This window comes from Larimichthys crocea, chromosome XIII, assembly GCF_000972845.2.
Source record: "Larimichthys crocea isolate SSNF chromosome XIII, L_crocea_2.0, whole genome shotgun sequence".
NCBI lineage: Eukaryota > Metazoa > Chordata > Actinopteri > Sciaenidae > Larimichthys > Larimichthys crocea.
Window position 1 is genome coordinate 42,299,490 of NC_040023.1, and position 11,802 is coordinate 42,311,291.

The following is an 11,802-nucleotide window of genomic DNA, read 5'->3' on the forward strand; positions in this document are numbered from 1 at the left end:
CCATAATTAGTTTGTTGGTTAATCTATGGTCCGGATGTGTACATTTTTGTCTCAACAGTCAATTTGTCAAAACATTTCACAAAGCATTCCCCACTTGACATAACTGTAACAAACACACAACTGTCTCCCTTGGTGAAAGCTGTTGTAACATTGAGGTATAGATAACTTGAATTTGCATGCTTCTACTCTCTAATCTTTAATTCGGAATGGGAGGTAGAGAGAGAGACAGAAGTGTGGCCATTGTTAAAGTGAACAGGTTTTATCGCAGTAGTTAGTAAAATGTGGCATCAGGGACAGTTGTGGAGATACAGGAGTCAGTTCAGCTACAGCTATTCTTTATACACTGCATGTCGAGTTCATCCATGATCAAACTAAATTTAACTTTAATGTAAGATTCTTCAGGACAGTCACTTATATTGCATCAAATATAAATATGAATATACATGTAGGTGGCTATACTCTATAACCAAAAGTGGACACACTCAACCACATACGTTTGTCTACTTTAGTTTGCAGTTGTCTGTGCCGCTTGGTTCCATTTCTTGCAGTAATGTTATGTCATTTTGGGAAATTAGCTTATTCACTTTCTAACAGAATTATGAGTTTATGAGTTTGTCCACTCTCATGTTTCATGTCAGGCAAGTTAGCTTAGCTTAGTATAAACACTGGAAAAATACTTTGATTGGCTGTCACAGATAAGGTAACAAAATCTGTTTGGTTCTGTTCCATTTTGTTGCATCTGTCCAAGTGTAAAAGCAACACATTTTGGTTTAAGGAAGGTTATGTGCAAGACTATTTTATGATTGTGTGCAGAGTCTTATCACCACTGCAAGGCTGCCAGCCAACCAGCCAGAGTCCAGACTATGCAAAGCTAAGCTAACCAGCTACTGGTTGTAATGCTATCAATCTTCTCATCTAAAAGTAAATAAGCATACACCTTAAAAACTACACCTTGAATGCTACAGCATACACTGGTATTATAGAACTTTCTGGCAGCTGCACAAAGTCTGGCAAATGTGGAAGAACTCAACTAGCCTGCACAGAACCCTGACCTGGACCCCACCCAGAACTTTTGAGATGGGCTGGAACCCAACCTCACTAAAAAATCTCTGCAGCTAGTTCAAATATCTCAGGAAAGTGGAGGATGTTATAGCAGCAAATGAATACCTAGTGAATTTCTAGGTATAATTTGACAGCGTCCACATACTCTAAGTTCTGGTACCTACTATCAGTTTGGTCAAATGTCATTATGTTGACAATGTTCCTTTTGTGTTTGCACATTGAATTTACAGTATAGCTGATTACCTTCTGGGATTGGTCTTACTGTGCTGTCACGTCATCCTTATCTGGGCCAGTAAGCTTGTGTCTGGCCTCTACTGATCCTCTTCCTGGCCACCTGTTACATCTTAGTGCAACAGGTTATCTGCAGAAGCATAATCAGATAAGACTTAACATGGACAATTTGTTAGCAGTGGAAATTCACAACAGGAACAATCAGATAATGCCTTTGAAATGTCAAGAGTGCTTTTGATTTACAAGGGCCTCAAGTGCTTCTAGTGCCTCTGCATCAGCTTTTGCCTCGGAGTTGATTCCTTCTTTGTCTTTGTGAGATGTCTGTGAGAACTCTCCCCCTGGTTTTCATTAATCTTGGTGGAGAGATGCTTTACATACTGGACCAACGCCTGCAAGCTCACAACACATCTGAGGACAATTCAGAGAAAGGTAGAGATTGCTAGAGAACTGCCAAGTTTGGTAGGTGTGTGTGTTTCAGCCCTGAGTCATCACTTCAAGCTATACCTGTCAAATGTCAGCTGATAAACTGACCATGTACATCTGATGACACAGCTCTTTTCTTTCTTTTCTTTCTTGGTAAATATAACTTGGATGCAGGGGTGTGGTCAGAAAATGACAGAAAAAGAGGTAAGTGTTTAGTCAGCTCCTTCTGCCCCTTCAGTGTCTACTGTATAGCTGTAATGGTAATTACCATTGTAAGATACAAATCAAATCAAATCAGATTTTATTTGTATAGCCCAAAGTACATTTGCCTCAGAGGGCTTTACAATCTGTACAGGGAGTGACACCCTCTGTCCTTAGACCCTCGGTTCAAGTGAGGAAAAATTTGCCCACAAAAAACCTTTAACAGGGAAAAAAGGTGGAAGAAACCTCAGGAAGAGCCACAGAGGAGGGATCCCTCTCCCAGGACGGACAGACGTGCAATGGATGTCACGTGTACAGGACAAATCAACACAAACATATTGTACAATTACAATGACTGACTAAATGACAATGAATTACAATGACTGACAAAATGACAATGAATTACAATGAATGATAAAAATGATTACAGTAATAGATATGGTAACAATAATGACAGTAGTAATATGTGTAGTGGACGTCATGCAGGACCACAGCAGCAGCCACGATCCATGAGAACCTGCTGGACGACAGAGCACAGAAACTGCAGGGAAGAAGTTTAGTTAGATCCAGTAGTCTAGTCTCTAAATATAGATATATACTGTCCTGTGGCCAAAACGCAGTAACAACTTTTTGGCACCTGTTTTACAATGTAAAAAAAATATGAAGCCATATCAATTAAGATTTTTTAAAAAACATTTTCTAACATTGTCAGCTGACTAAAGCAGGAGAACTATATCAAGTGTTAGCTAGCTGGAGAGCCACGACTGACTAAGACTAAAACTCTCTAGACTGTAAAACTGGAGGAAAAGTCATTGTGCTGTGTTCTAGCTGAATATAGAAGCTTAGCAGAGAAGTCATAACTGCTGCCTCAGCTTCTGACTGTGATTAGGTGGGATTAAACCAATTAGTACTGATTATGTGATTTCATTTAATACCTGACACACAGACACTAATAACACCATAATAATGGGCTGGAAATTCAAAAAAAAGGTGAAAGAATACACTTTGTTTGTAGATACTGTGTTGATGATTGAGTGCTGTTCACTGTTTCTGTGTTTGTCTTTGTATAGCCAAATGAGTAGAAAGAACTCATTAGAGCTGCTTAACATCAGAACATGCTCTCCTGTGCTATTCATTCTCTGTACAGTGGACCAACAGTTTTAAAAAGCAAATTCTGAACACAATTAATCACATTTCTCTTTTTGTCTTTTGCCTCATTCATAGTTATGAATGACATCATTAGGACCATGTTTAGTAAACCCTTCATGGATGAACTTCTCAAGCCTCAGCAGCTGTATTCTCACAGGACAGTGAAAACAGTGCTAACTCGGTTAGCGCACGCCTCCATCATGAGGCTCAACCCGGCCAGCATGGACAGGGTATGTTGATGTTTAGAAGTATTTTGGCAGGACTGCCTGACCCCGTTTCATTTTTGCTCTATGTTTCCAGAACATTTCCAGGTCAATTCCTGAGGTTATAAAAGATTAGAGTGCTAAGTCCAAATCTTTAATCTACAGCTTTTATATAAGCTAAGTCTTTAATAATAATTTGTGACAGATGTAGGGAAAATTGTCAGTTAGGGAGCACAAAAGTTGTTTTGTTTGATTGCATTTCTTATTTTCTTTCTTTTTTTCTCCTGTAGCTTTATGAATTGATGATCATGGCATTCAAATATCAAGTTTTCCTTTGTCCACGGCCAAAAGATTTGCTGCTCATCTCTTACAATCACATAGACACTATCAGAGAATTTGTAAAAGACACTCCTGTGATCATGAACCAAGTGGACGAAACACATAGGAAGATCATTGAGGTATATTGAGAGTTGTTGATGTTATCATATTATATTCCATTACTGAATGCTTCCTGTTGAAATGCTCAAATTCAGACATGGCTGTGACACATTCTGTGTGGTCTGTGCAGATTACAGTAGTCTACTGTACAAGGTACAGGTTGCTAGTCCATACTGAAGATTCTAGCTGTCACTTTTTGTTGTCTGTACATCCTGTGTGACCTGTTTCTGGTTTTGTTGCAGGTGTACTCGTGTTTATCAGAAGGTGAATTTCAGCTTCTCAGACAAACACTACTCGTATTTTTTCAAGACATGCATGTTCGCGTGAGTCCTGTACTCTTTACTCATCCCTCCATACAAGTTAGATGAAAATACAACAATTTTCCAGTCAGAGATTTTTTTTAATCTCCTCCTGTTAGGTGTCACTTTTCCTCAAAAATCAAGTCCAGAATCCCAACGGACGTTTTGCCCTGTCGACATCAGGCCCAGTGCCTCATTGGGGAGATGTTCCAGGGCTTATTAGGTAGGCAGCTGGCAAGCAACAACATGGCACTGAATGTGTCAGAAATCTGATGAACTATTAAATATTAAGCTACCCTGCCTCCTGCTTCCAGATAGCACCGAACATCTGTTCCACTAGCATAGAACAAATACAGGAAGACATTTCATAATGAATATTGGATGTTTTTTTTATGAAATTTGGTACAGACATTCAAAACTCAAGATCAGATTTGACACAGACATCATCAACGTCTGGATGAACTGTACAGACTCTGCTGATCCCTTAACTCATGATTTGTCCTCTACATTTGTTTATGGGCTGAGGCTGAGTGTCAAATGGAACATGATTGTCTGTACCAAATTTCATGGCAATCCATCTAATAGTTGTTAATGCATTTCTATTAAAACCACACGCCAACCTCATGGTGGCACTGGAGGACTGTCAGGAGATCACAAAAGTGGAATTCATCATCTGGGAACCATGAATAAGATGGTGATGATAATATATTATATTATATGGTATAATATTATGCCTGCCAAGCATCAACTTGCTATCATTGTCTTTGTGGGCCTGTTACTGTACATCAGCTAACAAAGGCTAGCTAGGAAAGCCAATGGTGCTTCTAAAAGTTAATGCTAGTTAATTCATCTTTTAACACAGCTGAAGTTTTGACATTTCTAGCTCACCCTGTCAACATATGAACTACCTATTGGCCAGTAATTCATTTCTAGCAAAGGTATTGGCTCAGGACAGGACTACGAAAGGATGGACATGGTGTTTCACAACTCAGTATAAATCTAAGTTACCCATACACAGCAACCATTTGATTCTAGCCTGGTTGTAAGACACCAGTCTTTAGTCTAAAATTTCACCTGACTGCTTGTAGGAAATATTTCAATATTCCAGAGTGTCATCATCTGTTTGCACAGGACGTTTGACAGTCAGGGCAGAGAAGTGAGACGAAGTGAGTTCCCCACAGGAGGAAGTTACACCAGCCCCATCAGAGAGGGATCTTTTGACCTGCATGGAGACAGAGTGATAAGACTGGGCATGAACATGTATGTATGAACCACCTTCCCACATATACTACAGTTTATATGAATAACACAGTGCCAGTGGATTATAAGATGCACTGCTGTATTTTTTGTTTCATGAATTAAAGGTACACTGTGAACTATCCAGAGGAGACACACACATCCAAGGCTCTGTCTGCCAAGGTAATAATAGGCCTGTTTTATAACAGGAACATTTCATTTGCATGAAATGGAAATACTCAGGTAAAATATTTTGAACTTGTACTTAAGTAAACATACTTAGGCATTCCACGTGTTGCTGCAGGCTCATTGTTTCATTATCTGTCTGTGCTTACTGGCACACATCCATGCAGAGCAGGACTTTTAAATGGTGAATGGCTGCATTTATACAACACATTTATGTAAAGTGTCTTCTCATTCAAACATTCATACATACTTGTGACCTGCATGTACCATACAAAGTGCTGGTGTCACAGTTACAGTGGATGAGTTCTCCCGCAAAGATACTTTGACATGTGGAGCTTGGAATTGAAACTGAAGCCTGTGGCCATACATACATACATACATACATACACACATACACACACACACACACACACACGCAAACACGTATACATATACATATATACATATACACACACAAATAAAGTGAATTAATACAAAAAGGTTGCCCTGCTGCAGACAGATAACACTCCCAACCTGCTGGCCAAAGAGGAGCTGAACCTGCTGGCTCGCCTGATGGGCAGCATGAAGGCTGAGAACATGCCCAAAGCTGAACCCGGCTTTCAGATCAACCTGTTTATTACTGACCTGGAGGAGGGGGAGGCGTGAGTGCTTTTCTTTTCTTTATTCATTCTCTGTGATTAATAATTAGCATTAATTCCTATAAAGATGACTTCTTTTGGTTAATAGGGTAGTTTCAAGTAAAGCTGAGGAGTCCTTGTTTGGAGTAATAAACATTCAAGCGATGCAGGTACAGTTGGGTATAGCAAACAAGGTGTTTGGCTATTGTAATTTATATGAATTCATATCACACACAGAATATGTAAAGAGTTGACATGTTTTTGTTTGATTCAGGATGAACAGGTGGCGAGTGAGCTGGCTCGAATCGCTGGGCAGTTTGCAAGACGAGAAGAGCAGCCTGAAAACTCCAGCAGCAACAAAGGAGACGATCTGCTGGCCATGATGGATGACCTCTGACCCTGCTATGGATCCTGCTATTATCATGCTGTGATCCTGCTGCGATCCTGCTGCGATCATGCTGCGATCGTGCTGTGATCTGGCTGTGATAATGCTGTGATCATGCTGTGATCCAGCTGTGATCCTGCTGTGATCATGCTGTGGATCCTGCTGTGATCCAGCTGTGATCCTGCTGTGATCATGCTGTATGGTGTCAACTTTCTGCCTAACTCTAGTTGATGGCAGACTACTTATCACAACTGAAATCACATTATTGTTACTGTGAACACCTATAAAACATGCAGTTGATGATTTATTCAGTACAACAATTGATGTTTGACAATGAAGTAGATCAGTATGATGTAATCTATGCACTATGACTGACATTACACAAAGATCACTAGCATGTGGAAAAGTACCACAGGAATGGACTGTCTACAAAATAATGATAATCTGTTTTCTATATAATCATTTTATGTTTTTCAATAAAGCATTTATTCTTATTTTTGTTTGTGTTTTGCTATTTTCTTAATTTAATAATAATGATTAATGAAAAAATGAAAATGAAAAAAATAATGATACACCTTTTTTTGATTAAATAAAAGTTGAAAAATATATTGTACATATAGATAATATCAAATGACAGCAACAGATGAATGTAGTTATATCAAACTGAGAGTTTCATGTATGATATAAACACAGCTGGTTGTCAGTGTGTGAGTGAGGTGGAGGGGCCTGCAGGGGCCGCTGTTGTTCCGTGTTAAAACCAACCCAGGGCGCAGAGTGACTCGTCATCACGCTGCACTTCCTGTGCACTCCGCATCATCCCCCGCCGCCTTCACACCAAACAAGCATTTAACTAACGCAGGTAAAGCTAACATTTAACAAATGTTAGTGTAACGTTGTCTGTGTGTTCTCTACAGGCTCTGACGTCCTCCGTGCTAAAGCTAACAGTGAAACATGCTAACCGTGTGCGTCACAGTCTTAGTGCGCGTGTGTGAAGTGAACGTGCACACATGAGGAGCCGCTGTCTTTATAAAATCTATATATGTATAATATATATCCATAAAAAATACATTTATACTTATATAGTGGCGGCTGTGGTTCGGATGTCGGCCGGGGGTTAGCTGGGTGGTTATATATTATTATATATATTTATATTTATATATATTATATATATATATTATATATATATTTTATATATATATATATATTATAATATATATCGTGTGTGTGTGTGTGTGTGTATGTATTACTTCTTTCACAACCACTGCACCATTATATTTAGTTATTTGACTGTTCCACGATCAGTTTTTTATCAGCACTTAACGTGTCGTGGACTGCTGAGTAGTAAGTCCGTATGAGTTATTAATATGAAGTCACAGAGGTCGCTTTAAGCTACAATAGCATAAATGAATGATCAAGTTTGATAAAGACTTGTTACAGATATCCTCTGTGTTGTCACTGACTGAGAGCTTCCATTTCTCTGGGTAATGATATCTTTATGATATCTTTATGTCTGCCCTGACATGAAGTTTGACTCAAACAATAAGATGTTGGCTGATACTCCATCAGTGCTTTATGAAACAGGTGTGTTTGAGCAGTACAGTGATGAGAGAAATGTGTGTCTGAAATAACTTTAACATATAAAATTTAAAGGGCCAGTGTATAATATTCAGAAGAATCCATTGGCACAATACAGTAATATATATGCATTCAGTTCTGTTTTCATTCATTTAGTGTATAATCAGCTGAAAATAAGAATTATTTTAGTTTGACTGAACCTTTTGTATCTACAGAGAGAGTGGATCAAGTTGATGTTGACATGCAAGGTGCCAACTGCTCACCAGACAGGAGCACATTCATTCACACACATTCATACACTGATTGTGCAGCTTTAAGGAGCAATTTGGAGTTCAGAATCTTGTCCAAGGACACTTCGACATGCAGACTGGAGGAGCCGGGGATTGAACCACAGATCATCTGATTAGTGGACGACCGGCTGTACCTGAAACACCAAGTGGTTTTGATTAGAGTTTATACATTTCATATGTCACAGTTCTTGTTTTTTCTTTTTCATTTCAGTTTAACTTCACTAAACACAGGAGTGGAATCAATGCAATTAGTAGAGTGAGCAGCATAACGTACAGGTAGATATCATACAAACTGTTGACAAACATCAAGAAAACATTAGACATTAATGAGCAGTTTAGTGCTGCTAATCGCAAACTTCTTCCTGTCTGCAGGTATCCCTGATCTTCCTCTGTGTCCATGGAGTCACACAGAAATGAGTCTCCAGGTCCAACTGAAGTCATCAACTCTATTCGGGAGCGCACAATTGCAGAGAACAGCATGGTGGTCCTGCTGCAGGGTCTGCAGGGAGAGGTGACAACGGTGGACCTGAAGAATGAAAGCACAGCACAGGGCCGCGTGGTCAATGTGGACGCCTTCATGAACGTACGGCTGGAGGATGTGCTGTACCAGGACAGACGGGGTCAGCTCACCCGGCTGCAGGACCTGTTTGTCACCGGCAGGAACATCCGCTACGTTCACATCCCAGACCACGTGGACATAATGAAGACCATACAGAGCCAGCTGGCCAAGATCCACCGAGTCCGCAACTTTGCCAGTCACGGAGGAGGCAGAAAAGAGTACATCAATAAACCAAAATAACTTTTTCATTTTTTATCCAAGGACCTAAAACTCTGTATCTCACACGAGACCAGCAGTTTACAACCTGCAGGATCACAAAATAATTCAACAATGACACGTTGTGTTGATAAAATCCTCCCAATGAAACCGCCTGAGAAGAAAAAACTGACTCTTTAGTTGAACTTCTTTCTTGTGCACACTGAGGCCATGACCTGTAAGCTGCAACTAACTATTATTTTCCATATTAATTGATCCATCTTTTCTCTACAAAATATTAAAACTGAAAATGTACCATCATACTTTCCAGGAGCTGGAATCTGAGAGATCCTCTATTATTTTGTTATATCTGCAACTACAAGTGAAATATATAAAGTTATAATATGATGGAACGGAGCAGCTGACACGTGAAGCTGGAGAACGTTACTGAAATGATTACTTGATTTTCACAGTTTCTGATAATTTTTTGTCAGTTGATTTATCTGCTCTTTCATCCAGTATCACCATCATGAAAAGAGTGTATACCATCATAACTGATAACTGATATTGGCCCATTTATCAGTCAGTGTTTTGTGTGTTTTGACACAAAATAACTGCCCTGAACTTCTTTTCCCTTAATAAAATCATTTTTTAATGCATACAGGAGTTATGGATTGCAATAACCTCAAAAACAACTCTGTTTCAGCACAGAACAGCTTTTTTAGAATTGACCACCAGGGTGGTGAGAAACTTGACTGATGACCATCTAACCTTTTCCTATCATGCTGCCTCAGTTTCCTGGTCATGCCACTTTGCACTTTACAACATCAGAAAAATCAGACCTTACTTAACTTGACATGCTACTCAACTCCTGACACAAGCTATGGTCATCTCCAGACTAGATTACTGTACCGTCCTCCTGACGGGCCTCCCAACCTGCACAGTGAAACCTCTTCAGATGATCCAGAATGCGGCAGCGTGCCTGATCTACAACTAACCCGAAAGGTCATGTCACCCCGCTGCTCATTGAGCTCCATCAGCTACCTGTAGCAGCCCGCATTAAATTCAAATCACTAATGCTCGCTTACAAAGTAGTCTCTTGTACTGCACCCACCTACTTGGATGCCCTTGTACAGACATATGTTACCTCATGACCGCTGCGCTCCTCCAATAAGCGACGCCTGGCTCTGCCTCCCGTTCATTCAAGGCAATCTAAACTCTTCTCGTCTTTTGTTCCCTGTTGGTGGAACGCACTACCAGTTCCTACCAGATCAGGGGTGCCCCTCTTTACCTTTAAAAACCTCCTGAAGACCTCCAGCTCTTTAGAGAGGACCTCCTCTCCAACACTACACGACAATTCTACACCTAGAATCGTCACAAGCACTTATTGCTGCACTAACACTTCTTATCGCACTATACCTTGATTGTTCCCTTTTCTGTAAGTCGCTTTGGATAAAAGCGTCCGTCAAATGACTAAATGTAAATGTAAATGAATGGAACATGTTAGAATGAACTGGCTGCAGGTGTGGCCCAGGGTGTATTTGCTGTTGAGTATTGCTGGCATGCACCACAAAGCCTGTCTGTCTGTCTGTCTGTGAGTCTGTGAAAGCAGCTCATAAGTTAATAACTGCCCAAACGCAGGAAAACATTAGTCATGATCAGTGCCAGTCTGGCGCAGGGAAAAACAAGCAGGCATGTTTCCACAGCCTTCACCTCACAAACATCTTCACTACATGCATCAGTGAGCTGTCACTCTCTGCTGTGAGTGGAGCTGTGACATCCAACCCGATGGAAAACAAGCAAAGCGGGTGAAAGGAAGAGAGTGTTTCACTTGGAAACTGCTGTCCCAGTGTTCTCCACATACACAAATACGTTTGGGAATTTAAGGAATTTGCAGTGCGGAATGTTATTCCTGCACAGTGTCAGGAAGAGGACAGGCCTGACATAACACAGCCCGAGCAGACAAACCCTACACTGTAGACAGACGAGAGTGCATTTAGCAGCCATATCATTTAAAGTGAGTGAAATGCTGCAGTAAATTAAGAGCAATATGCACACAGGAATGTCCTCTGGTAGTTGGGTCATTGTTTGGGCTGTGGCCTCTCTCTGTATTTAGGGACATATTTTTCTCTCGACTGCTTTAAAACCAACCTTGAGAGCGTCTGAATGACAGCAGCCCACATAATGACCGCTTACTGCTTTGCTAAAAACACGACTGAGCGCCACATCAACACTCACTAAATTCAGAATAGCACTTTACAGACACTCAACCGCATAAACAATTCTTTACCATACATAACACGGCTTGGTTTATTGTCACTGACTCCAGCAGTGGTCAAAGAAGGACTCAGATTTTGTACTTAAGCCCAAGTAAACCAATAAAAATGTTAAATTACAAATCTAATGTTTGTACTTTGAATCCACTACATTTATCTGACAGCTTTACTCACTAGCTACTTTACCAATTCATACTTCACATAAAAATCTATAAACTGGTAGAATACAACCCGTTGTTAAAGATGAAACCACTGTCTGTCTCTTTGGCCTGTGATTCCTGATAAAGACATTTAACACGCCTGAGTTCCACCAGAGAAACGGTTCCCCTCAAACATCTCATGTTTCCATTGAAATTATGCTCAAGGTATGAATATAACACAGAAACACACACAAGGAGCAGACATAAGTTCCAAAGAATATGTGTAACTCCAAACCCTATGTTGAGAACCACTAACACTAACTCTTCCTCAAGCAGC

At 40.2% G+C, this 11,802-nt stretch overlaps 2 protein-coding genes across 2 annotated transcripts; both read left to right on the forward strand.

Annotated features, from left to right (window-relative positions):
* Window positions 1–1,537: 1,537 nt before the first annotated feature.
* On the forward strand, window positions 1,538–6,924 carry oscp1a (organic solute carrier partner 1a). The gene is made up of 11 exons (XM_019265956.2): window positions 1,538–1,722; window positions 1,891–1,920; window positions 3,142–3,296; window positions 3,560–3,727; window positions 3,950–4,030; window positions 4,126–4,229; window positions 5,138–5,266; window positions 5,371–5,425; window positions 5,909–6,069; window positions 6,155–6,215; window positions 6,320–6,924. The coding sequence occupies exons 1-11, from the start codon at window positions 1,611–1,613 to the stop codon at window positions 6,440–6,442; spliced, it is 1,179 nt and encodes a 392-aa protein (XP_019121501.1). The 5' UTR covers window positions 1,538–1,610; the 3' UTR covers window positions 6,443–6,924.
* A 136-nt stretch (window positions 6,925–7,060) lies between these two features.
* Window positions 7,061–9,382, forward strand: lsm10 (LSM10, U7 small nuclear RNA associated). Its single transcript, XM_027287469.1, has 3 exons — window positions 7,061–7,289; window positions 8,507–8,571; window positions 8,668–9,382. The coding sequence occupies exon 3, from the start codon at window positions 8,693–8,695 to the stop codon at window positions 9,092–9,094; it is 402 nt and encodes a 133-aa protein (XP_027143270.1). The 5' UTR covers window positions 7,061–7,289; window positions 8,507–8,571; window positions 8,668–8,692; the 3' UTR covers window positions 9,095–9,382.
* The last annotated feature ends 2,420 nt before the right edge of the window (window positions 9,383–11,802 follow it).